Genomic DNA, 26,816 nt, shown 5'->3' with positions numbered 1-26,816 from the left:
ACACCGAAAACCAACCCCTCGATTTTCTATCCCTTTTAACAACGCAATACAAATTTGAACGGAATGTAACGGATGAAAAAAGGGGTACCAGGTTCGGGAGCCGTACCTCTACTCCTTTTCGTGATGCAAAACTATAAACTTTCCTTGCGCATAAAACCGAAAACTCCCACCGGAAGGCGGTGGGCCGGCGTTGACGGATGGATGGCTGCTGGGAAACTGGGTTTCGTGAACCGTCGTGTTGATAATGGCGAAACTTTTATATCGGGCCGTGTGTCCACCGGGCACATTCCCTCACAAAACACCTCCGTGTGTCAATCCTTGGAAGGATCCGTTTGGACGATCTTGCGAGTTGACTGTGTAAAGTTTAAAGTCCATAAATGATCCTTTTTACGATCCAAAAGAAAGGTCAATTAGGAGCGGCGAATGGTGTCGCATGGTCACCGTGGGTGTGTGACAAGAGAAACCTCCATAAACTAGGGAGCTAGAGAGAGAAAGAGCGCTATTACGAATTTTACGATCGATAGTTGACGAACCACATTATTAACACGCTCGGATTGCTATTTCCTTCCTGTGAATTTGTGTGAGAGAGTTCGCTGAGATAACATACAAGTGGAATGTAAAAATTATTTTATTAAAATTGTTCTATTATTTATTGCCTGTTGTTTTATTAAATCATTCGTTGGCTTTGCATTGGAAAACAAATAATAAAAACGAAATTGTACCAGCAAATAAACAAGCTAAATAACACTTTTCCGGCTTACTGTTAACATTTGTTCACCACTTTCAACGACTTGTAACAATGTTTGATTCCTTCGCCCGAACCGAAATACTTAGGTAGATATGGTTTCCTGTGTTGTCGAAAAATTCCCTTACCCACACACGCTGTCTTGTTTAGTTTTTGGTCATTCTTCCCCATCACCAATACGATTGTGTTAGAGTTATTTCGGTGCATCGTCCTCGATCAGTTTTGAGTGTACATCCATCAGGCCCTAAAGAAAGAAGTGGGAATAGAAACAGATCAAAGAGCTTTAGCACCCAACATACTGCACAACTTCGCCTGGAGTTTGTACACCGTCATCTTTGAACCGCATCGCTTCACCGCACGGATGCATCAGGGACCGGATGAAAGGAGTGGGAAAAGAATTGTTCTCTTTCAGCACCCGGAGTTCGTTAAGAGGAGAATCCTTATTAATAGTTGAGTTGGTAGCAAAAACGGGCAGGGGAATTGATACCCTCCCGTTGTATCAATTGCGGGCCGATGCCTGTTCGAACCCATCGGGTGACAGTTTGTAGCAATCCTAAATGCACAAATGAACAGAAAAATGTTTATAAAAGGAAAAAAGAGCAAACAAAAAAACAATTCCAAGAAAATCCAATTTGTGCATCCGGATTTCTTGCGGTGCATGGAACATGTCCCAGTTTCAAAATTGGCATTTAGCTTATCCTAGTCCTTGTTCCGCCAACTGGTTAGCCACACACGAAAACAGATCTCAGTAACCATAAGAGGATGGGTAAATATGATTGAAAGAAAAGTTAAGCCATTTCCAGCAAAACGGATTTCCTGGTTCGGCCAGGATTTTTTTCCGTACGGATGATGCACCCCTGCAGTAAGTATGCCCATTTTCCGGCCAAAAGAAAACGGTGTATTTTGTGTCAGCGATGGAAAGTACAAACGGGCGAATTGTTGACTGAATCCAGCATTAAACGGCAACCTTGCCCTTCGTGGATTCTTTCAGTCGATGTTGGTACTACCTTGTGCGACGCGGGGATTGGTTAATTGTTTCTTATCTTGTTTTGTATTATTCTTCAGCAACATAGAAACTTTTGAAACGTTGTTTGCTACACCAAAAGTATATTCGAATATATTTCACACATACACGGTAGAGAAAAATACTGGTCGTTCTTAATTCGACATCATGTTATGCGCTGCAACGCATTCAAAACTGGATGAGTGCCCGGGGAATCCTTTCATTTGAGCTTTCGTACGTCGGCCGACTCCTCTTCGATTAACTTGTGGTGCACATTGCTTAGAGCCTGAAGAAAAAGTGCAACGAAGGTGCGCACACGAAGGAAAAATGGTCTGCATTAGCGTATGTGTGTTTTTTGCTGATAAGTATGCCAATGTTTGCCATCACCTTTTTGTAGCATTGTAATCTCTAGCTACCCCATAAACCAACTTATACAAATAGAGGAAAGATGTCAGTCATGCTGTTTTAAAAGCAACAACAGCATAGTTGAAGATGAAGGAAATAAATATGAGTTCTTAAATAACCTTTACCAAAACTGTCCTTAATTGTACGATTTTTTTTTAATAAAACAATTAAGCCTGCTATGTACAGCTTCTATGTTCAGTTCAGGGATTTCAATCAATATTTTACAATAGTATACCAACACCGTCTAAATAGAAGTACCATTAACCATCAATTCCACCAAAAATGACACACCGCTTACTACTTACCTTGAAATATTTCACAGTTTTCACACGCAGCTCTAGCGTGGCGTCCTCGTCACAGATCATGATCGTGTGTGGATGCTGCTGGAATGCACTAACCGTCCACATATGGTTCACACCCTCCTCGATCGCTTTGTACAGTGCGAATGCTTTGTGCGATCCTAGAATCATGATCATTACCTCGCGCGCATCCATAACCGTCGCCACACCGACCGTAAGTGCCTGTTTCGGCACCTTGCTTATATCGTTCCCGAAGAACCGTGCGTTCGCCTCAAGCGTATCCTGCGCGAGCGTTTTCACGCGTGTCCGAGATGCTAACGACGATCCCGGCTCGTTGAACGCTATATGCCCGTCCGGCCCAATACCACCGATAAACAGCTCAATTCCACCCGCTGCCTTTATCTTTTCCTCGAACGCATCACACTCGGCCACCAAATCGGGCGCATTTCCATCGAGTATGTGCACATTCTCCGGTTCAATGTCAATGTGCTTGAAGAAATTATGCCACATGAAGTAGTGATAGCTTTCCGGGTGATCCCGCGGCAAATCGACGTATTCGTCCATGTTGAACGTTTTGACGTACTTGAACGAGATGCGTCCCTGCTGGTGGAACTTGATCAGGTTCCGGTACATGCCGAGTGGTGTCGATCCGGTCGGGAGACCGAGCGTAAAGTACCGATCCGGACCGGGCTTGAAGTCGTTGATGCGCTTCATCACGTACTTGGCCGACCATTCGCCGACATACGCAGCCGTGTCGAGGATAATCAGACGCATTTCGAATAGAGTTTACTGTTGGGAGGAGATAAAAAAAAAACAGTCGAGACTGTAGTAGCATGTCCGATAGAGTCGCGAGAGGAAAGAGATTGTTAAAGTATTGATGAGCTAAAAGCGTCGAGCAATCGATATGTATCCGGTGTCAGTAGCTATGACTAGCCCTATATCCCTTCTGGGACACAGTGCAGCTCACCGTAAGTGAAAAATAATGACATTAGTTCCGACACTGCCCCAAAAAACGCCACTGCCGCGTTCTAACGCCCACGGTGGTAACGGCGGCCGGAAGCCGGAAACTTTATTAAGATTGATGACTACGGATCGAACCATGTCTCTATCTCGCTTTCCAACTCCCGAAGGACAGCATACACTCCACAGTGCCACCGGGTGGATTGTGATTTGAATTGATATTCGTGATACAAGCGCACAAGCACGCACACATCACCCTCCTGCCCTGACCAGTTGGAATTCAATTAGGTGTGTGCGCTATCGAACGTCAATTTGGCCACTGTTTGTGCCACCAATTTTTGGACGATGGCGGCCCAGTTTCGCTTGTGCGTTTTCACGGTGGGTCACGGAGTCAAGACCAAACAAACATCGTTAATAAACGGTGGTCGAACGCTTGGCAACTGTTCTAGTGCATCGGGAATATGGTCCGCGATGAATTTCAGAATCAAACGGACTTAACTTTTGTTGATAAAACACTTTACTAAACATTCTTCGATTAAGCGATAGCGTTAAAAAAATTCAATATGTAAATCTATTTTTTACTTAGTTTCCTCAAACAAATATTTCAGTTAACGATCAAATAAGAAAACTCTCCAAGAGAGTGACCCAAGTCACTCTGATAAGTTACACGGACGGAAGAACTTTAATCCAAAATATCAACAGATAACAAAAATATTTCAACCTGGTATTCCAGTTAACATACTTCAAAAGCTAAGCTCACATATGAATCCAACCAATCGCAGTTGGACTGAGTATGTTTTTTTTTTGGACCAATACGACACTGGGACACTGTTCTAATGTGTCTCATTTCAAGGAGGTCCTCATATTCAATGATGAATACAGTACTCTGATGGAGCTTTTAGGTAGATCTCCAAATGCTTATTATAGAATAGCCTAGTCATAATGATCGTCTGAATGTGGCAGAGTAAAGCTCCATAATGCTGTGATTATATAAATAACTCTCGTAGATAATATTAATATGTATAAGAATACAGGGTTTTCATTAGAAAACTCTATCCATAAAGATCTCTTACGCCCTTACAGACACTTCACTGCTACAGCACTACCAAGAGATATTCACCACAATTATCACAAACAGTACCACGATCACAAACAATCCACGAAAAGTGAGTGCTCTGCAAACAACCGTCCAGTTCCAACAACGATAAGCGACACAGGCGAAATAAGCTCGCAATAATTCCAACTCGCAACAGTTTTGTTGACTGAATTTGGGTCAATGTTAATATATATTTGCTCGACTGTTTCCACCTCTACCGCGTTGTCCAAACCGTGCCTCACGCCAACTTATAAAAACTGGTTGTGGCTTAAAATCCCAAAACTACTGACGATGCAACGACTACAACGATACGGCTCAAAGGATGGACAATCGACGGCGTACTGACCGTGTGCGTGAACATCGTAAGCCGTTTTATGGATTTCAAGTACGAGACTGAAACGCTCGGAGGTCTGGTGCATCCATGTACATCGTGGTGAATGGTAGTGGTCCGATGCAGTTCAGAAGCACAATTAAAATCATTTTCGAAGGAAACAAGTTCTTCTCGTGCATTGCTGTACACTTAAAGATCCAACCAATCGACAAACGAACGCATTCTACGCCGTTGACCTACTCTGAGCGCTTCGGCTTCTTATCAACCTCCAGTGGATCCTTTGTAGGTCAGATCCGATTTCGTGTTATCAACAAAACGGTTCCGATTGCTTCCAATAAGGGTTCAAAAAGATGTTTTGTACTAATTTCGAATAATATGCAATTGCTAGTATCATTATTGCTCGGATTCAATTTTTTTCCTCATTTTTCCTCAAAAGAGAAGACGATTCTTTAGCTTTAGACTGATTAAACGAACAGCTCATAATGATGATAAACGAACTGAAGCAGCTTGACCGAAAGGTATGGATACATTTCGCAGGTTTCTCTCAAGGCGTCATTGTTTGACCTTGAAATTATAACCGCCACCGGCTCCTAGGGTTTCCTTTCTTATCGTAATTATTTGTAATTGTTTGTGGTACATGCTGCATCCACTGTTCAGTCTTCCGCTAGCAATCTTGGGGCACTGTAATAGAGTCGACCACGATGTAAACATTGTACAGCTGGGTGTTGTACAACGCAAAACAACACAACTGATCCGGCACCCGGTCATTGACCCTATTGATGAGCCCGCTAAGTGCATCGTAATTGTACGGGGTTTTCGGGTAGATTTTCGTATTATATCATACAATCCACAGCCTTATCGTCTGGATTAGCTTCTTCGCATCCTGATAAGAAGTGAGTTGTTGTCTCAACACTGAAAGAAACCGTTTAATCACTACTCACCGAAACGTTTACTTATCTCGCACAACGCACCGAAAAGACGGTGGAGGAAAGAACGAACTGTTCGCTGGTGCTTATCGCCTCATATACCGGATGCCAGGAATATTTTTACTATTGGAATGATCCTTATTTGATGTAAAAAATGGATATTATACACGCCAAGATATTGTGCGGGAGCGTAATAATGTTTTCCGCGTAAATCTGGTGTTTTAGATTGTATTTATAGCGAATTGAAAATGATAAAATAAATTGTTTACTTGCGATCTTTTGACAACAGCCGCACATATTTGCGATGGTGTGCGTGAGCCCACGTCAAAATACGTCAAAAAACGCCAAATTTGAATGGTCCGTTGAAAAGGATATTTTTAAAAGGGTATTTTACATGCAAATTCATTGGATTGTACAATGTTCCAATTTGTAATGCCGAAGAGAACCAAACGCAACTATAATAAACTCGTCGAAGGCTCTCTATTTCTTGAAGGGGGAAATGTTAGGTTTTACTATTTCGTCTATTATTTCTAGCATGATCGTTTGTTTTCTTATCAACTATGATTTGAGCCCGAGCGGTTGAGCTATTTGGTAAGTTTTTTGTAATCTTTGCGACCCCGGCAAAGGAATGACCACAGTTGCCCGATTATGCCGGCTATTTTTAAAGTAGATACGAGAAGTATTAAAATTCCTCCCACAAGGTATATCGTTACAATGGTGTTCTCTTCCGGCATCCGGCACCGTGATACGGTGTACTCTTTTAGCGATATGCGTGCCTGCGAATAGGAGAAATAAATTAATTGCTTATTTCAATATGGCCAAACATCCACTACTGTACTTACCAATATAAAGCTGGGATTGTTCTTGTTACGCCAACTGAACGAAGGTAGCGTGTATTCTTCTATCTTAATGCGATTCTTCAACATATGGCAGTAGTGATGCGAGTGACCGCTGAAAGCTAGCCTCGGAGTAAGCAAATCACCAATCAAATCGGTCGATTCCTTCGACAGCACTTCCCATCTCTCGCGGTACAGGTCCACTTGCGGTGAATCATGCTCCTGGCACTCTTTATCCGACTCCCGATACATCGGAAAGTGCTGCAGCACAACTGGTCTGCTGTACTCTTCCAGCTTCGGAACATCCTTGCACTGCCCTACTCCTCTACCACACTTGAAGATTGTCTCGATCGATTTTAGCTCTTTCTCTGCCTTCTCGCACAGATAACATCCATCGCCCTCCATCGCAATCGAATTAATCGCTACGAAATGAACGCCTCTTAGGCTGATCAGCGATACGCCGGTATTGTTAAAGTGGTCTCCGAATCGTTGCACCAGGTTGGGTCGTGTGGCGTAATGGAAGCCAATGTCGTGATTTCCCACAATACTATGTAGAGCTACACCCCGTGGAGTGTGAAATAGCTTGCGATATCGTTCAATATAGTTGTCAAATTCCTTCTGATTTACCCAATTCCCTTCGTCGAACACATCTCCCAGAATGAAGATCGCTTCCGGCTGAAACAGCGTGACGGCTGACTGGAAGGCTCGATGCATTTGCCATTCGCGCCGAAGCTTGTCGAACCAGTGGCCTCTCACTGGACCTAGCAGGTGTGTATCTGCTAGCAGCATTACGCTCACAGGTTCCAGTCCATTCACGGCAGCAGGTTTAGATGGCCATTGACACTGAAATGATAACTCGTTATATATTATTTCATTCAAGATTGAGTCCTTATTTCATTTCAAAACTCACTTTTAACAGCACAATGTAGTAAACAACGAACTCGTTAAACACAACCAACGATATAATGCTAAGCAGTAGCCGAAAGAGCAGAGTTTTAAGCTTCATGGTGATTGATGGAACCAAATACTTAATGACAGGCTTTTATGCTTCGAGTGAAGCTTCAGTCAACAGCCAGGAACCATTCCTTGGTGTGATTGGTCCAGTGAAAAAACAGCTAGAACGAGATACGAACCGAAAATTTACAGCATCGATCGAATTGTTTTCATAAACAAAACCTCCGCTGATGTATCGACTGACAGCTGTCATCTACAAAACGCTTCATTTTTTCAAAATTCTGTCGAAGCATGTGAACCCATCCAGCGCTATTTTTTTATTTGCACCACAAACTTTAGTTAATGCCACGATTTAATCTACAATCGATCAATCAGTTTTTTTAAAGGATACGACTCAAACAGTTTCTTTACGTCAATAATCAGCCAATTTTTATTCATTCGCAAGCCAATTTCAACTAACTTCCCATAACCGTCGTTTTGTTTGACGAGTGTCTGTAAACCAAGATAAGCACAGAACGATTTTCGCGATAAATGCATTTCCGACGTTTTGAAATAAAGTTCAACTGGTTTTATGCATTCTTCGATTATTTGAGCAATTCATATACATATATGAAACTTACATACAAATTTTCCCCCTTCTATGGAGTGAAACGACTGCTCAAACCAGACAATAGTAGGAGAAAAGGCTTTTTGATAACATCTCGTCCTTAAAAACCTTGGCGTTCGTCAAAATCTCCCGACGCTACTGACGTTTTCGTTAAAAGGCTGCCGTTCGAGCGAAGATTTATTTATTTTTTCAATATTTTTCTAGCAACCGAAACGAACGGACGTGCGCGTTTGGTCCGGGCTCACGCCAAAAGTTTTTGTTTTTAATTGTAGCTTCAGCACAGAAAGAGCTACATTACCATACGATTCGGTTCAACCACGGTGCTTGTAAGTGTTTTCTTCTGTGCAACATGTACAGTGTGCGAACAGAGTGGCAATTTCATTCAGTTGAAAGTGATTGAAAGGTTCAATTTGCTTGGCTGCGGGGTGAAGCCATGTTTCGGTGATAGCTATGCTTGTGCTGCTGCATTTACGCCCGAACTTCTTCCTCACACGCACGTGCAGAGGATGCACGGGTGTTTTCGGATTTCGGAGTGCTACATATGCGTTGGGTTGCGAGTTGTGTAAATAGTTTTAGCGCTCCGTAGAAATTCAATCGTTGATCGAAAATGAAAACTTGTGCTGAAATAATAATTAAAACGTCTATTTGCGAAGGAATTCTTTCACCGTTGCGTGAAGTGGGGTGCCGTGTTAATTCGACCAAACAAGAACGGAACGCTTTGATGGTAATAGAAAATTCTAGTTAATTTTGTTGCTTTCATCATCGAAGCAATCCATGGAATAATTCTTGTTCGTCTGATCGTAGTTGTGGTATACCAAAACGTATCCAATTAATATTATATGAGAATGAAGCTCGTTTAAGAAATATTTAAAACTAGGATAAAATTTTACATTCAAACCCCGAGTCGGGATTCAACACATATTGACCAAACCTGCCAGAAAATTAAGTGCTTTCCCTCCGTATCGATCAAAGGATGCGCGGTGACCGTGGGTGGAATCTAATCGTTTTATTTTTCAGCATCGTTTTTGTAGCGTTTCCAATTGGATTGTGATACGACGATAGAGTGCGTGCCTGTAAAATTGTGTTCTGTGAATGTGTGTGAGAGGAAAGAGAGAAAGAGAGAGAAAGAGTGTGTGTGTGTTTTGTGTCCAATTTTCAACCCAGGTAGAATTTTCCGAAAAAGAAAATCTATCCGAATAACGTACACGTGAGTTTATAAATTGAAAAAAGGTGTGGGCTTATTCCGTGTATTTGTCGTGTGGTTGCTGAGAGGAAAATCCAAAATAGTCCCGTGCAGATAAATGAATCAAACACTCCTCTGAAACACCTGACGGCCTGGGAGGATCCACCCATATCCAACCGCTCTTTTCCGGCAACACCCGCCCAAAAAGGGTGGTGTGAAAAAAGGCCCGGTAAAGAAAGTGTCAAAAGTTTCCGCAAGTGTGCGTAAACCGTGTGAAAGAAAAGCCACCTATGTGTGTGGCTGTGTATGTGTGCCGCAGGATGATTTTGAATGTCGCTGGATATTTTTAGCGCGCATGGAGAAAAGTGCTGCAGCGATCGCCAGTGCATGTGTTTGTGATGAAGGTGCTTGCACATTTCCCGCAGTGAAGCTAGAGTTTCATCTTGCCTAGTAGGAGCTAGTAATCTGGGGGTTTCGGCCTAGAGCCTGCTTCGAGCACGCAACAGAATTGAAGCAACAGCACCGTTTAGTGTGGAAAGGAAATTAATCAGCTGAAACACCCATACACCCGAACTTGGAAAAAGGTAAGAATAGATGGCGCTGCTTTATGCTCTGTTGAGGGATGTTTTTCCTTTTCTGTTTCCAACCCGTTGTTATGGTTGCTGAACAGATGTTAGAAGGCGTGATCCCACCTACTCGCAAGAGAAACAGCCAACTTCTCTGTGAATATCCTTTTCGGTAACTTTACTGTTTGCAATGCGCACCATTTTGCTCACAAGGAAATCTTATGAGAGAAAGAGAGAACATTTTCTCTCCATCACATCAACCTGCCGCTCTGCGTGGAAATTTTTGCTGGCAAACGTCCGCCTAACGGTCGGGGGTCAAAGGTTACCCTTACGGTCGTCAGCACATTTCCCTGACAGGAATGCTTTCCTTCGGTCCGGATAAAAAATGTTGGCTCGTTGATGGAATTGTGTTTTATTTAAACATCGTCGAATCTTCGGATTGATGCCGTGAAATACTAGTTGGCCTCGAATCAATCTTATCTACGCTACGCTCGCCATGGGTAGTAAAATACTTAGTAAAGTAGTTATTTTTTTATGCTTCTTCAAATAAAATAAACCAAAATCAAAACTCATTAAATTCCGGTTGACCTCATTCACGGCAGGACTGATGCTCTAATCCGGGTACGTTCGAGCCTCGTCCCTCCAATGCGTCCCTCCACGGAGGATAGAGAGCGAGCGAAATTTCCAACCCAGCCGGCCACATGCACGCACCGAGTTGGGAAAACTATCAATCATCATTTTTGCCGATCATACAATCGTTGCCTGTGAGGAAGAGAAACGTTTGAAGACCTGCTAGGGTAAATGTTTTTTGGCATAATTTATTGCCCATACTTCCAAACACACGGAGCATTCCAGGAATCGAGACGAGCAATTCCCGTTTGATTACGACGCATTTCTGCTAAACGCTGTGGGGACCTCCCAAAACGGTGCTAGTGTCGGGTGCGTGAAGATTTAGATTGATCTGCCAACTGCCTTGTTTTTGATAACCTCCGGAACCTGTTCCTGTAGCGTGAATGTTTGTTTTTTTCGCTGGCCCCTAGCCATGCCCCACAATTACTTATCAACCCCTGCTGGGTAAAGTGTAAATTGTGACGATAATTGGGGAGCAAAATATGGCTTACGATCGAGTTGCGCCGAATGGTACAATGTTTTGAAATTATGAGGCATTCTAAGCATTTTTTTTTTATTTTCCCTGAAAAAGTTTTTTTTTTTTTTAATATATATTTCTGTTTTTTTTAATGTGCAGCAATGTTGAATCTTTTGATAAAAGTTATCGATCGTATGAATATAGTATGAAGATTTTCATTAAGATTTTCAGTCGGCTCTTCAAGTTCTGTGAGAATTCATGACAAGTCCTATCTGTGGTCAAACTCACATTGGGCTTGGGTGGAAAGACATGAGCTTACAATCATGGCCACGTAACTTCCCGTGGATGTTGAGTATTAAATCTGGATATGTATCTGTTTCATAAATTCATATAGTGATCTTCCTCTTCCTCTAAGTTGCTGTATTACTTACTTCAATTACTTTAAAACCCCTAAATTAATTGTCCCACTCTGAGGTGAGATATACACCACTGTTGAATTCCCCCTTTTTCTGTCCATCCTAACTAATTGCTCAAACAAGTGAAATGTTTGCGTAGGTTTTCGTTCGCAACTACCTTCCAAGCGGCCAGTCTGTAAAGGCAATTAATGTTGACTAATTAGACTTCACTTCAGACACGCGATTAAACCGTACTTTGTGGATGCGAGGCAAAATTCCTTCCCGCCAGGCCATTGTACGCATTAAAAAAGGAAGCGAGATAAAATATAAGCTCAGGCAGGAAAGGAAAAATAAAATTAAACCGCATCATCTACTTTTTTTTCTTTACCTTACCCAATGACGGATACAGGAAGCTGCTCTACTAAATGCTCCCATGCTTCCCCGAGGTGGAAGGAAACTAGTTTTTGGAAAATATTTTCCAACCGATTAATATTCAATTGCATATTGCGGATCGAGGGCAAAAGCTTCATTTTGCACTGTGGCCCACTAGCGATTTCGATTCTTTACGCAAGCGATCGAACGATCCAAACCAATTGCGTAACGCAATAATTACAGGAATAAGTTATGGTAATGATCGTAACCTTTTACCTCCCTTTGCTCTTGCTTCCGTTTTATGTGACCGGGTTCGGTTAGCTGCTTTCAAGATGCGACCGACAGTAATGGCATCGGATTGCGTCTGCATTAAATGGGGTCCTGGGGAGCTTTATGTTTTAATATTTTTACTTGCTTCGTCAATTATTGTTGGTGCGTCGTGATATAACCACGTTAGGACGTGTGAGTATGAAATCAGGAATAGGAAAAAATGTAGCTTTTAAACTTAAGTAGGAAGCAAAAGATCAGCGTGTTTTTGCGATACAAGCCGGTCTCTGGGCGAACCTGCGCAGTGTACTTTTTACTTCTCTTTCCCTTTTTTTGCGTAATTAAATAGTGCCCGCGTGTTTGCGACTCGTGCACGCGCAAAACTGCGCGCGATAAGACGATTGTACGCCGAAGGGAGCTAATGCAAAACGTTGGCGATTTTCTCTGGAGAGCCGGGAATCGGAAGAGTTCGTTGCATGATGCTTGCCTTTGCCTAGTAGGTACATGCCACATGCGAACATAATCATCCTCCAGAGCACCACCCGGCTGTCGTTCCGCCGGGAGGGCTGGGGCGATTTATTTCCGCGACAAAAGCATTTATTTACGGTGACATTTTATCAAGTGCTCGTGCACGGGGGTGCCCTTGCAGTCCGTCCCTTTTGAATGCACACGCTGCATTTAGAAAGGCACGCGCACTTCGGTGCGCAATTCTTTCGGTTCGATCTGGTCGAAATGCGCCGGACGGTGCAACAAAGCAATCAAAGCAAATGTGCACCATCGAGCGGTTGGTGGAATCGCTAGAGAAGTTCTTCTAGATTGGTCTCCGTCAAGGCAGTCCTCCTTCGTTAGGAGCATTCTTGGCCCGTGGGCGCTAAAGAATAACGACTCCCAGGCACCTCTCGGCTATATTGCAAGCATCTTCTCCTCTACTGTCATTCTTGGTGTTCTAAGTAAACTATTCTTCCCATCCCTTCACGAATGGCAAATGTTGGGTGATGATTATTATTAATGGGTTTGCAATTTTCGCTATCCCCCCCTGTTTTGTAGCGTACTTTGGTTTCCTTTTATTGAATGTAATCATTTATGTTATGGTTTAACTATCGCTTAATGCATTTCGATGTGATGCTCACGGGCGAAATGTGTCAAGAGGTTATGTGCGTTGTGCTTTTTAGATTATTCCTCCACGCGTGCAGGCGTGCTTGCTTAATTAAATAATGCATTCCAAAGAATCGTGATGTATGTGTCTAGAAGTATACTATAAATTCTGAATCTGCTTTTTCTGCTGCTGTCTGTTCTGTCGAGATATCTTGTCCACAAAGTACACTTTTATTTCGAAACACGCCGTACAATGCAACGAATAAAATGCACTTATTGCCCTTTGCTCATATATCTCCCAAACCATTCTCAACTCCCTTCGAGTCGCACGGTTATGCGTGTGTTCCCATTCCGGTTACGCAACATAGTGGTCGAGAGAAGGATTTTTTTCAATTTCCTCCCAGCTTCTGGTTTTGCCGTATTTTGCATTACATCTGCATACATCGTCATCCATCGTGCCTCTCACCGCAAGGGTTGTAAGGGATAAAACTGAAGGAAAACCGAAAGGTAGGACGAAGCAGCAGTACATGCATTGTGTGTGTGAGTGTGTGGCGTATGCAAATTGTGCGTAACAATGGAAAGTGCATCTCGCAAAACAGAGAACTCAAAATCGAAACCCCACCGGGTGAAAGGAGGAGGACGAGCAGGGAATGATGCAGACGTATGCAATTGGTGAAAGCGAAGTGCATCGAAGCCGAACGCGCCGCAGTTACGATGGATGTGGAGAGTAAAATGGTTGCAAACGGTCGATTGACAGACAAGGAAGAGCATTTCGGGGTGTTTTACTGTCAGGTGGAAGGTGGAACCGGTGGTGGATGAAAAACCGTCTGCACTTTCCCGTTTGAACGAATGCATCCAGATATTTTATAGGAATGATAACATAAATCAAGTGGACTTGCTAATTGGCTCATGATGGAGAAGAATATATTGGATCGATATTTGCAATCGGTACTGATGTAAATCTTTGCACCATGTTTCATGATACGCTCCATGTCCGCTCCTTCGTAGGTGAGTGCGTGTAATCTAGTGTGCATCCAGTTCTTTATCGCTACTTGGTACAAGTGCAGCTGCAGACCAAAACAAGTTCTAAAACAACCCTTAAAGCACATGACGAATGGAATCGGTTCGGTTTGCTCAAATTACACTCGAATGTCTGCTGTCCGGTGTTGAACCCAAACTGGCTTCTTTGATCCGGTCCTGCTAAGCTACCACACCGTCCTACGTGCTGGCCATGGTTGTATTTTTATCATGTCCCTTGACAATTTGTGTACGAAGAAAGGCAAAGATTCCGTTTGCTAGCGGTGCTCGTGGTTCAGTAAAATTATGGCTGCTGATAGTCATGCTTTAGAACTGTTTAAAAAGTCGTGCATGCTCTTATGTGACCGTTATTTTCTTCGTCCCGAAACGGTACTTCGGGTTACGGATGTAGTTTATGTTTGGAATCCTTGTTCCAAGAGCACCAGCGTGTGGAATTATTCAAATTAAAGAAAAACGAGTTATTATTTTTTGTGGTAAACTCACAAAAGAGACATAACAGTGTTAAGGAAATGATTTTTAATCGATTGGAACATATATTTTCGGACCTTCAATATGCCTTTTTCACACTTTAATATCGGGCAGTTTACGAGCGATTGAAATCCATGCTTTGTGGTGAATCAGCTCTTGAATAAAACAGCACTTCACAAGCCGTGTGCCCTTCATAAATTGGCCTTATCGAGATGCTTCAACAGGCAGCCAGCTTCACGCCACACACCACATAGCCCGGGGGGCTTCCGACAGTCGTATTTCGATATGCGCTGCCTGTTTGGGGTTTCGTACTGGGAGTGAAAAAGAGAAAAAACATGTAGGGCCCCCAGACACCCAGACCCAGCGAAGGAAGATGCGCCCAACATAAATAAATAAACGTTGTCTAAAACAAAACGCAGCTTCACGGCCACAAACAGTATGGCATCAGAGCAGCAGCAGTATGGCATCGAGGTGAAAAAACAAGCACCTAGTTCGGTGCTATATCTCCTTTTTTTAAACTAGGTTTTCTCGGTACTGTACGAACCAAATCGACATCTGCATCTATTGCGTTCGAATTCAACATGTACAGACGGCGTTCATAGTGGGTGATGCATTGTGATAGAACCAGGATACCACCATCGGGGGTTAATAATGTATGCACGCGGAAAACGGACGGCTGCATGATTTTTTTTTTGTCGATATTATTATGTTGTGACATGGCGATGGTTGTCGTCCCGTGAACTTCCCGGCTGAAAGATGATACCGGTGAATGTGGTTGTAGTTTGGGGATGTTTTTTTTGGTGTTGTCCTCTTTTGTCTCTCCTATTTTTTGTACGTTCCGATTGCCTTTGCCGACAATGTTTAGATAAATTTGTTCTCCTTGTGTCGATTTTCGAGGGCGAGTAAACTGTTGACCGGTCTATAAACCCTTTGCTTGCGTACAGCCTAACTCTTCTCCAAGAATCGTTAAACCCAAACACTCGATATAGTGTGCTGTTTGAGGTGGGGTTTTGTTTTCCCAGCAAAACTCCCCTCGTAAGTGAAATAAAATTTCGTTTTCACTCGATCAGTGTCGGAAAATTATCTCCCATCGTTCGTCAGCGTTAAACGTCATCCTCAGCAATCGAAGGTGACAGCGCGTTAAGATACGGCTAGTGCTGGGTGCGAAGCGGCTTAGAATGGCAATAAAGGATCATTGCCAGGGATCGCTGACGGCTTTAGTGAATTTGATATCGATCGCCCGATCGCTCGAGGGTGTTTGACTTTTGATACGTAAGAAATACATCACATCAGGGCTTTCTGGCTAGAGTATAGGGCTAGAGTGAGAAGAAAGGTCCTATAAATACGATCGCATCGATGCATCATTGTCTCGTTGCGACGATGAGAGTACCGTGTAGATGCTAACGAGCTGCGACAGGCTGATGGTTTCACTCCTTGCTTCATCTTTCGAAGGTAAGGTGGATCTTACGCCTTCATTTCTTGGTTTGCAAGACAGCATCTTTTTAAGCGGATTTGCAATGTGTCGCTGCCGATATTAATACTCTTCCATTAAAGCACGTAAAGTATGAAGAAGAGCATAAGAATCGTTGATCGTTGAAGAATTTCTGAATCGCGCAACCTTCCGGATTGAAGAAGTGTGAGCACCTGATTGTGTCGAACGGATGCGTTTCATGCGGAGTTGTCTTGAATTCATCCGAACCTTTCTCGCAGGCAAGACATTTGATATTTTCCGTGTGCGTGTCTGTCCATCTAATAAGCTTCCAGTGCTGTCAGTTACGTTCGTGGAGCAGTGAAGATGCCATTTGCAAGATAAACTCCAATGGGAGTGACTTTGTAGGGATCCGTCAGCTTTGGTGATCCTCTGTAATAAGCTTTGCGGGATGCATCTCACGTCATCGTCGTCATCAATCTGGTTTGATTATCGCGAGGGAGTTTGGTGCCTCACAATCTACCATCTTTTTACAGTAGGTGACACTGTCTAGTGGATATTCTTTTTTCATTAAAGAATTCTATTTGTATAGTTGTCGAGATCTTGCTTCAACTTGATCATCACTTTTGTTATTTAGACTTGAAAGATTGGTTTTGTGGTCAATGTCTTTTTATTCGACTCTCTCGAGTTTGAGTTCCACTAGCCTTTCATTTTGAAGCATTTGAATACGAAAATAATTCAATGTTACACCAAGTTCACGATCATCACGCAGGGGATGCTGTGGAGGTATCATTTTATTCCACCCATTCCACTTCACAGCTCTCCGACAAAGACGACGTTTGTCTCACCCAACTCTACTGCCCCGCAAACATTCACGACGGATTCAACTACAAGTTGTTCGTAGAGCAGTAGCACACGCGAGATACCGGGTCGTTTGAGTACAGTGGATTTTTTTTTGCCCAAACCTGCTACTACCCACCTATCATTGCCATGACCTAAAACTATTAGACGAATCGAAATGCAAACATGTTTCGATTCGCTTGGCCGAGAATTTAATATCCGCTCCGTCGGGTGATGCTGTCTTCGCAAGTTGCGTGACAACTGCTGCGCAAAGTCAAAACCCATGATGGTTGAATTTATTTTTCCTGTGAGTGTGCGTGTTGGTCATGTCGAGTTCGGTGCGTACAACGCAAAATTGTTGCTGAGTAGCAGAAAAAAAAGGCAGCTGATTAAACGCGGCAGCTTTGGCAGCACCAATTATGTACGTACGGACGAACTTTGTTAGGCACATCGAAAGCAATAACCGTAAAGATGGACAAAATATTACAACCAGCACACACAGCCACAGACAAAACATTGTGCCTTAGTCTCATCTTTGGGCAGAAGGTTGCTATCGTGTCGAAAATCGTTTGACTTGGCTAGCAAGTGTAAGATGCTGTTTGTTTAATAATTTCCATCAGTGCCGGCAGTAGATGACGAGACTGAAATGCGCAATGTTAGCCATAAATTCAGCAACTCCAGTAAACACGCGATTCTTGGGAAGTTAATACAAGTTGCATATTTTCGCTGTCTGCGCGTGAAAGGTTAATGCAAGCTTGTACCAAGTTCAAGTTTGCATGTACATTAGATCTTCTCCGGTGAGTTATGGTGGAAGTAGCGTTCTACATAGACAATGTTCAGCAGAAGTACAATCCCCTTGAAAAGTGCAACGTTTTCCGTGGTTATGGTATATTATTTTTCTCATTTTCTTACTTATCACAAAGCAAAGTTTATAGAAAGCAAGTTGATCGAATGTGTGCAAACTGGTCTAGAATTCTCTTGGGAGCCATCTAGCGCATTCTAATACCGGCACTTGCTTGCTCATGTGTCCGATAAATATTCCAACAATTTACTAAACACGAAAGAATTAAAAACAACCGAAGGCAGAATAGAAATACAACCAACTCAGCGGCACTAATGAGCGTATGAGCCTGTCATTAGGCAATTAATAGTGTGCTCTTTCGCTTAAATTCGCGTTAGTTCCTTTGCAGCTTTTGGACGAAGAGTTGATTTTATTAAATCTCCAGATGGCGGGAGGTGTTGTTTGTGCGCTCGGCAATTGTTTTCACTGCTGACAAAAAAAATGGAAACAAAAATAATAATAATACTGCCACCTGCTTTCGAACTGTGAGCGGCGGTCAGATCTTCATAAAAGTTAAGCTTAATTAAGACACATACACACACGCCGCACACGGCACGCTTGAGCAGAAAACTTCATTTTCACTATTTCCTATGTTTTCTCCATTTTTGCGCTCGGCTAGATTGATGAGTCAGTCGGAATTCGATGTGGAATTACACTGCATTAAAATAAACCAACACGGAATTGTTTATGAGGTGAGACCTTGGTAAATTAGTGAAAGAAACCGTCCGTTGGGAGCTGTTTTTTTGCGGTAGAAAATTAACGAAAAGATTCCCCCAAATACATTCATGCTTGGAAAGGTATTCTTCGGGGTTACCTATTCGCGTAAGCAGCACTAAAAGGTAGCAGTTAGATGTTGAACCTTTTTTTCCTGTGTGTTATGATCATTATCATGCATAGTTTAATTGATGCTCCATCATCCTTTCGTATATTGATGCGGTAGAAGCTTCCTCGCCGTAATTAATCGCCACCCAACATGTTTAACGCTTCACACCACCCAGAAGGAAGGGATAATTATCGCCGATTATTCGCCGGCCCCACGGATGAATGTATGTTTTAGTACGTTGGAATTAAATTAGCATGGTGGGTCAGATGTGTTTTGTGGCCCTTCCTCTTCATGTGCAGGCAGGTCGTGGGGCCAAAAGTAACAGGTTGCGCGATCTTTAAAATTATCTGCTTCGAAATTCCTGCTGCGCTGTTTTTGTAGCTGTTCGCTCGCACTATTTCGCCAGCCGCGCTTAGTAGATCCGGACTTTATGGTCCGGCCACAAATGGCAAGGTGTAAATGTTAACATGCAACAGCAAGTGCTGTCTGCATGGTACGAATAGCAGCAGTATCGCAAGGTACGAAGGGCGATCGAGGGATGAAGCAAACATTTCATAGGCGAACGCTGAAAACATGAACCTCGAGGCGAAAGGCAACAAATACCAACCATTCCCTGCTACCTTCTACGGGTTTTGGGTGGTTGAGGTTACAAGAAAGATATTGCTGTTGAAATTCCTGGCTAGCAGTTTGCAATAACCATCAAACAGTAACAGCTTGTCCTAACACCTCGTAGCGTTCATTGCATTCAGCTTATTTTTTTTGCATGAAGAAACCCTTGCTTTGATCCACAACGTGTTTTGGACAATTCTTTTAATGTATTGCCCAGTTTCTGTACTCTTGGGAATGCAATTGCCACATTTATGTTTTCTTGAAGCAAAATAGAACCCCACCCCAAATGAGGTCAAACGTTTGGGGAGCATGGAGATCTCCAAAGCATGATGTTCCTCCATGTTCACTTTCATGTCAAACTTTCCTTCCGTAAAGTTCTCAATCCAAATGCTAACCTCGCCCCAGTGGGAAAACTTGGAAATAATCCAGTTTTAAGCTGGGGGATAAATCGGTCGTGCGATAAAGTTCCTGAGCTCCCTGAGATGGGTTTGTGGTAACAACGGGTGAAAACGGGTGTTGTCTACGGAAGGATGTACAGAGGCTTCTATCTGGGTTAAAATTTGGGTCACAACAAGATAGAGGATATGGGGTTGTTACGGGGTTGTGGCTTCCTAGAATGCATAACCGAGAGATTGGCGTAAAGTTTTTTCGGCATGTTTTTGGTGAGATGAAGATTCTTGTCTGCTGGAGCATGATGCAGGGTTGGCATTGAAAGAGGCCAAGGAGCGTAGAGTTTTCGTACCGAGTGACGTCAGTGAGAATGTTGGTGTAAGATTCGGCGAAATACTTCATCTTATTTGAATTCTTGTCAAATGAAAAGCAACTGATGAATCTCTTCAAATATCTAATATTGTTGTGCGGGTCTACTAATTCCAAACGTATAAGACTATATTCATACTAAAGGGCAAACCGCTTTCATACATTTGCGTTCTATAATACAAATGCACATGGAAAGACTAGTCGTACCATTACATCAAAGGGACTCTCCGTGCATGGGAAAGAACTGATGACGGCCCGTACTACGGAAGGTGATAGGCAGGGAGCATCGACAGTTCATCGCATTTAGAAACGCTAGGGTGCGCTCTGCGACCGTTGGCACTGCACCATGGCTTGTGCAGAAGAAGGTACGGCGAGGAGTCAGGAGCACATCGTGCTCGCGGTTTGTGCGTCTATGGTACGTGCGTTACGCACCGCTGACGCCTCAGGTCGTTTGCACGCCTAGAACAAGCGCGCCGTACCGATCGCAATTTCAACCATTCGTGTGTTGAAAAACTATTACTCGTCGGCCCCAATGATGGTGGCCCAGCAAGAGATCTTCTTCCGGTGAAGTTTATGTGAGTGTGTGTGTGTTTTTTTATCGTTTGTTCCATCTACCTAACATACCGGAATTTGTGCCCCTGCTGTGGAGTAACCGTCTTCAAGGGGTTATTATTTTGCGTTTTCTAGTTTTTTTTAACTTTTTTGCTGATCCATTTCGAAGCGAGAAACCAATCTTTAGTTTTCCTCAATTGTTTTCCCGATGACCCCCGGAAGAAAAACGAGGGAAGGTGTTGGATTGTTCTCTTCGTCACCCGTGTTAACACCATGATGTATAGTTTAACGCTACGGTTTGGTGAATTCCAAATGCTATTGTGAACGGCATGCCATTTCTTTGATAATTAGTTACTTTTACGTTTTTTCTTTAAAATTATTCTAGGCTAAAAATAATGAAAAGAAAGGTATAAAAACCCTGTTGAAAATCTTGTTTATCGTGTTTTTACATAAATTACATTTCAAAATTACCCATGTTAGTTATGTTATTTGATTTGAATCACACAGATACTGACCATTTCGGCAACTATGCTTATCTTTTTTTTTTTTTTTGATTACGTGCACGATCAAACAAACGATTACAGCAAAATTCCTCTCGTTAGTCATGCTTGCTGAAATAAAACCCCATTCGGTGGCAAATTTATTCCGTAACATGCATTCACCGTTGTAGGTGATATTTTTTATCTTCAAGACAACGATTCATCATTCACCTCATCTTGATTGTGTACGTCATGGGTATTTTTACGCGAACCAACGCCATGCAGGCAGGCTCATTCTTTCGCTTAATCATTACATCCCATTACTCGTCGAATCGGTGAACTTTTGATCTGTTTGTGCTAGAAAAATGAGTCATTCGGTGGTTCGGAGTTGTGCAAACTGTTTTAATATTAACCATATCGAATAAAAGCTTTTATCATTCCTGCTAACATTAACAAAAAAAAATCTTCTGCTTGCTGTTTATCCACAAAGTATGTGCTCAGTCCATGTTTTGGAGCTCTGCTGGTCCCGTGGTACAAATAATTCATGCTTGCACCTTGCTGCACCGCGCATGGTTTTTTGACATTTCAAACAGCACAGAATAACGTCCAGATGACGGCTGCCAGTTGTGGTTGGAACAGCAAAAGTCCATACACATGCACCAGACATGGAAGGAGTGCAATACGGTTAAGCTTCCATGTATTCCATTCGTTCGGTTGGTTTCACGACTTTTTCCCCCCAGCGAATAAATATCGTGTCCGGCTTTCAAAATGTGCAGTCGCGGAAGTTGAATCGGTCGAAACAAAACATTAAATAACAACGACGAGTAGACAGTAAAATGCACTTCTTGGTTTCGAATGGAGAAGTAGAAAAAGCCCACCACAATCGACTAACATGGTCCAAATCAAACATTACCCTTTAAAAGGTAATGGTTCCTTTCCCTCGTGTCGATCTCCCAATCGGAAATAGGGATCTGGCTGTCGGGGGAGAGGCTTTTTTTTGCAACATCTAGTGGCAGTATTACTCCCGCACGGTGAGGTTTTTTTGAGGGTCGCCACCGTTTCCGGGTCCGGATCGTACCACCGAGCACTGATGGTGGTGTCGAATAAAAAAAGGGCTCAACTCGAGGGTTGAATCGGAAACGGCGCGGGTGCGCAACACCAAACCGTTGTGACCTCAAACTGGGTCAACATGAACATTTTTGTTCGATCGAGTTGCGCTTTAAATGCGGGCGCACGGAAGCGTCTGTTGGTCGCCTGAATTCTAATGCCTTTTCCCTGTCGAACGGCACGGGCAAATGTCGGAGATGTCACTGCGATCCAATTCTTCCTACGCGCCACGCTGTACATGAGCACCAGATTCGATGTCAGTGGGCGACGTCTTGCGATCTATTGATTTGTGGATGATTCATGTACCTCTCTGTGTAGCTTGTGGGATGGTGGTTGGTGAACGATTTTCATTCGGTCCACGACAGTGGTAGTGGAGTTGTGAGTTTCACAAGCCAAACGATCTTGTATGCTTAAATAACGTAAAGCTCATGAAGTAGTACAAAGAGTTTAAAGATTATTGTATAATTCTATCCTAAATGGAGATCCTACAATTGGTTCGAGAGACATACTTTGACGACCACTGGTCCAAACCTACATGAAGCTTGATCTACCGTGAGTAGCTCGCGGGTTAATCGATGCTGTTCTAACATATCATGCGTCACCTAAATTCTTCTCACCCTAGAGCACACATTACAGCGTGTGTTGTACAGTTCACGCATTCCCACCCAACACACAACACATCGCAAGCCAAAGGAACAGCGCATTAGGGGAAACCGTACTGCTGCCCTTCGATACTGGTCGCTCGGTTACGTTTTGTCGTGCGTCGTAATACCGTCCTCCGCTGTTGGAACGTGGAACTCTGATTTGATTACCTTCCAAATTAGCATATTAATGCGCCCCGTTTGTGTGTATCGAGTTGCCCCCGGGTGGTTGTGGGGGTAAGAGATGAGGAATGAAGACGAAATAAAATGACCGAATGCAGCGCATTTGGAACCGGTTCCGGTCACCCAACGCCCGTCGTTGTTTAACGCCACATCCAGAGAGTAGCCTGGAGTGGAGTTGACATAAGGGTAACGAGTGAGAAAGAAGCGCAGGAACAGTGGTGAGTTTTGTGTCTCGAATTCAACGCTCGATTCAGTCAGTCAGGGTCAGTGCGAGTTTGGACAGCGCTAAACATCGCCATGCAGTTACCGTTTCCGTATATAGCCGGAATGCCTCCGGTCTATTACAGCATAAAAACCGTTTACTTCATAATGGAGATGATGGTAACGGGCGCACACACATGCTCCAAGGCATCGTCCCGGTTTCTGGGGGTGAAGGTTAACAGTGTCCGCCGTTCATGGTTATCGGTAGCGTTTATGCGGGCCCCGTGTATTAACATTCGCTCGACAGTGTAAGAGTCTTGCGTTCAATCAAGATACCCGAACAGAGTAAAAAGGTTGTACTCGCATTCTTCCACACAATACACCCATGGTGGTGTGGTGAATCAGTAGTGGAGAAGAGCGAGACAGCGAGCGAGAACACATCGCACCACCAAATTCAATGTTCGATTGTGATCATGATAAAGGGAGGCTGCTGCTGCAGCGATCACCACAATCAATCTCTATTGAGAATGGGGCTCAACCAGCCGTAAAAGGGTCGATTCAGCCGACTCTCAAGCATTGAAATTTTTCGTACAACGTAAATAGTTCCCTTTTTAACCCTTTTATGCAAGTGCCGATGATCCGTTACCATCGAACGTGTGCGCTAATTATTGGGTCAAGCATAAACTCATACACAAGCCATCTTCGTACATTTGGCAGTTACGTTCAATAGGTGAAACCATCCAATTCGGGTCAAAAAGAGCATTTTCTTAGGGATTTGCCTCTAACAAGCTGCCCTCATACCTCGTGGTTCATAAGCCCTCCACTGGCTTGTTTATGGGTAATGATTTATTTTTCTACTCCTATGAACCGCTCACTTAAGGCATCGTTTTCCAAGTGATGCTACGTGTTATCGGATCCCGTACTCACGGGTTATCTCTGGGTTCCTTATTTTTTGGGAGATTATTTTCTTTTGTTAGTCTTTTTTTTGTTGCTTTAAAACACATCTCACTTGTTGTACGGTTGTTGAGCACCTCGTTACCAGCCATTAAACACTTCGACGCCCTAGTTCAAGGTTCTTCATGCTATGGTTGTGCGTCTAGGAGGATTTTTGTTTTCTATTTGTTCGAATCCTCTCAAACTTATGCTCCGGTTCGGTTTCACCTAGCTCTCGATACGGCATGAACCAATTTTGATCACTTTTTCCATCGGTCCGGAACAAAAGAGTGCGAGTCGCGTGCGGTGTGCGATGTTTGCTTACCTTGATGTATGTTGCTACAAGAGACGCTAGCGGCCGCAAGTCTCTTAAACGTCCAATTTGTTCGGCATCGATGCCTGATGCGCGTTGTTCAATTTTCCTTCAAATTGGGCGCATCCAGCTTTTTGTGTGCGGTGTGCACGAAAGCAAAAACAAACCCCAAAAACAGTTCCGCTGTTTTTTTTGTTCTTCGTTTTCCACGCCCTTAAGCCGCCCGGCTGGGCGGTGTCGGAGTAAGCGTGAGAGTTGTTTTGTGTCCGCGCACCATAGTCACACGGAAAAGCGAAGTAAATTAAAATCAGGAGCTAATGGAAAATAGGCCAAAACGCTCCTTAACATGCCGGTGTTCAAACAGGGGAAGTAACTTAAGCAAAGTGGGTCATTAACAGGTACTGCTAATCATATGTTGTTTCTTTTAACAACGAAATATCCAAACATTTCCATCGTGCCACGTGAAGTATCCATATCTGGTTTTGATTTATTGTCCATTTCAGCAACACGTATTTTGTACAACAGGTCTTTTTAGCGGTGTCGCCTTGCACGATTTCTGTTTTGTTTCCTTCATTATGTAAAAGGTATGGAGGTCCTATTCATAAAATGATTCGCACAAAATTATAGCTCATTAGACAGTCATTACTGCGTTCCATCCTTCGCGCAGGGTTTCGTAGCATATCATTATGCTGTCTTTTTATTCTACGAACTCTTGTCGTACGGACAGCCCCATCATCCACCCACGAGGGTAAAATAAATTCTTCCGAGAGTTTTGTATCCAAAAGAGCAAGCCGATGTCAAAATAACTGTTAAATTTGACCAATGTTTGTCGGAATTGTTTGATGGGAAAGATCGCGCTCTATATTATTAACTCGAGCTGCATTTCAAAATCAAAATATATGATTTTTCACGAATTAATTGATGTTTTCATACCTTCTATTTTAATCCAGCTACCTGAGGTCAATGTTTGGGGTTTATAATTTGCACGGTAGTTCCAGGAGTTGTTCATTTAAATCAATCGTTTGAAGGAGAGAAATTGTTTGTTCAATATAATTATATCTTCTATAGCACACCGATCCAAAAAACCAACAAAATGGAATCCCAATTTCATCACTGTTGAAAAAATGAGTCTCGTTTGTCGGCTTCCGGTGGCTAAAAAGAGTGAATACCAAATCCTGCTTAGCATCCAACAGTCAGCGATGTCATAACAGTTTGCGGTCGTTAACAGTAATTTAGCGCTCATCGAAACCAACCATCAACACGTTCGGATATTTATGCGTATAAAGTTGGCCAAAAAAAGGGGAAAGAAACTCCATCCCTAATAGGGCAAACCGACGCGTTCGTTTGCGAAAGCAATGCACCTTCACCTGCAGTAGTAGTAGTTGGTCTGTAAGCGAGATGGTGCACTGTACTCGTCCCAAAGTATTATTAATCGTTCGAGCATTAGCGAACAAAGCGAAACGAAGACGCTGAGCGGTGGTGGAGTGTGCAGATGGCGTGCTGGCCAGGATTGGAATGATTGCGAGTGCGTTAGTTTGCCTTTAGCTGCAAAATCCGATTATGGCATTACTAACTGTTCTCTGTGTTTTCTTTTCCTTCCATTGCAGGTAAGCGTTGCCGAAGCCGTACCAGAACTCCTGCAGGGAGCAATCAAAAAGAAAGAGCCCCAGCTCCATCCAGGCCGGTATGGAATGAGGATGGGACATGAATTCAGAATTAGGATCGTGTGTCGTTTCGTGTACCGGTGGTCACCGCGTAAGCTCATTGTTTATCGATTGTGTCGATGCCAAATTTACGGCGCGTGCTTTTCACCGAATGGGGTCGGGGGAAGAAAGGCATTACGGTGGTGGGGGCTGTGCGTGCAATTGAGCGCGAGTGCATATATTTTATGCAAATCTCTTCATTCGATTACCCCATTAGTCACAACGATGATGTCGTGCCTCAGGGGGGCTGTTTAAGATGCCCGGGGAAGAAATGGTGGGTGGCTTTTTAGGTCGTTGAAGTCGTTTCGGTGTTTATGATTGAAATTTGTTAGCGTTGGTTCAACGTTTCTTTATTCCTTTTCAATGAGTGGTGACACAAATTAAGAAAACAAGGAAAAGCGGCTACGCATGGAGCTTATATTTCAGGACAGAAGTAGTAGTTTGATGTTTAAGGCTAATAGTAGACACTCTTATCGCAGTTTTTTTTTATACAAGCTCTCTACATCGAGTACAGTAAGTAGCATGAAGTGCATTCGAAAAGTAATATAGTGTGTGCCGTAAATTAAAATGTTCCTTCCCTCATCATCTGGCACTTTTCAATTAGTAATCATTTTATTGTAAACACTGTCTGCAGCCGGGCTTACGCAACCGTGCAGCCAGTTCTGTTTTCCATTTCCTTTCATGAATTTTCGTGTGCGAAAAAACTGTTCTCGCTATTCGAAATCCCTACCCACCATATCCACCCGTACAGTCGCGGCTTTTATTTCGGA

The 26,816-nt window shown here is 43.2% G+C and overlaps 2 protein-coding genes across 3 annotated transcripts; both read right to left on the bottom strand.

The window, feature by feature from the left end:
* Positions 1-1,244: 1,244 nt before the first annotated feature.
* Positions 1,245-3,226, bottom strand: LOC128713882 (glucosamine-6-phosphate isomerase). 2 transcript variants are annotated; one of them, XM_053808753.1, is made up of 2 exons: positions 2,459-3,226; positions 1,245-1,298 (listed from the first exon to the last, which is right to left on the bottom strand). In XM_053808753.1, exons 1-2 carry the CDS (start codon positions 3,224-3,226, stop codon positions 1,245-1,247), a joined length of 822 nt encoding a protein of 273 aa, XP_053664728.1. The 2 variants fall into 2 exon arrangements, with proteins under 2 accessions (XP_053664728.1, XP_053664727.1); XM_053808752.1 differs by lacking the exon at positions 1,245-1,298 and adding an exon at positions 1,969-2,034.
* Positions 3,227-6,349: 3,123 nt separating this feature from the next.
* Positions 6,350-7,607, bottom strand: LOC128713891 (metallophosphoesterase 1 homolog). Its single transcript, XM_053808763.1, has 3 exons — positions 7,512-7,607; positions 6,608-7,444; positions 6,350-6,541 (listed from the first exon to the last, which is right to left on the bottom strand). The coding sequence occupies exons 1-3, from the start codon at positions 7,605-7,607 to the stop codon at positions 6,350-6,352; spliced, it is 1,125 nt and encodes a 374-aa protein (XP_053664738.1).
* Between the last annotated feature and the right edge of the window lie 19,209 nt (positions 7,608-26,816).

This window comes from Anopheles marshallii, chromosome 3 (assembly GCF_943734725.1).
Source record: "Anopheles marshallii chromosome 3, idAnoMarsDA_429_01, whole genome shotgun sequence".
NCBI classification, from domain to species: domain Eukaryota; kingdom Metazoa; phylum Arthropoda; class Insecta; order Diptera; family Culicidae; genus Anopheles; species Anopheles marshallii.
This window is presented reverse-complemented; position numbering and strand designations above follow the sequence as displayed.

Excerpts from the sequence above, each read along its gene's own strand:
- LOC128713891 (XM_053808763.1), bottom strand. The coding sequence starts at position 7,607 with ATGAAGCTTAAAACTCTGCTCTTTCGGCTACTGCTTAGCATTATATCG. Across the intron at positions 7,445-7,511 it reads ACTACATTGTGCTGTTAAAA|TGTCAATGGCCATCTAAACC; the intron begins GTGAGTTTTGAA and ends TTATCATTTCAG. Across the intron at positions 6,542-6,607 it reads ACAATCCCAGCTTTATATTG|GCACGCATATCGCTAAAAGA; the intron begins GTAAGTACAGTA and ends TCCTATTCGCAG.
- LOC128713882 (XM_053808752.1), bottom strand. The coding sequence starts at position 3,226 with ATGCGTCTGATTATCCTCGACACGGCTGCGTATGTCGGCGAATGGTCG. Across the intron at positions 2,035-2,458 it reads AAACTGTGAAATATTTCAAG|GCTCTAAGCAATGTGCACCA; the intron begins GTAAGTAGTAAG and ends CTTTTTCTTCAG.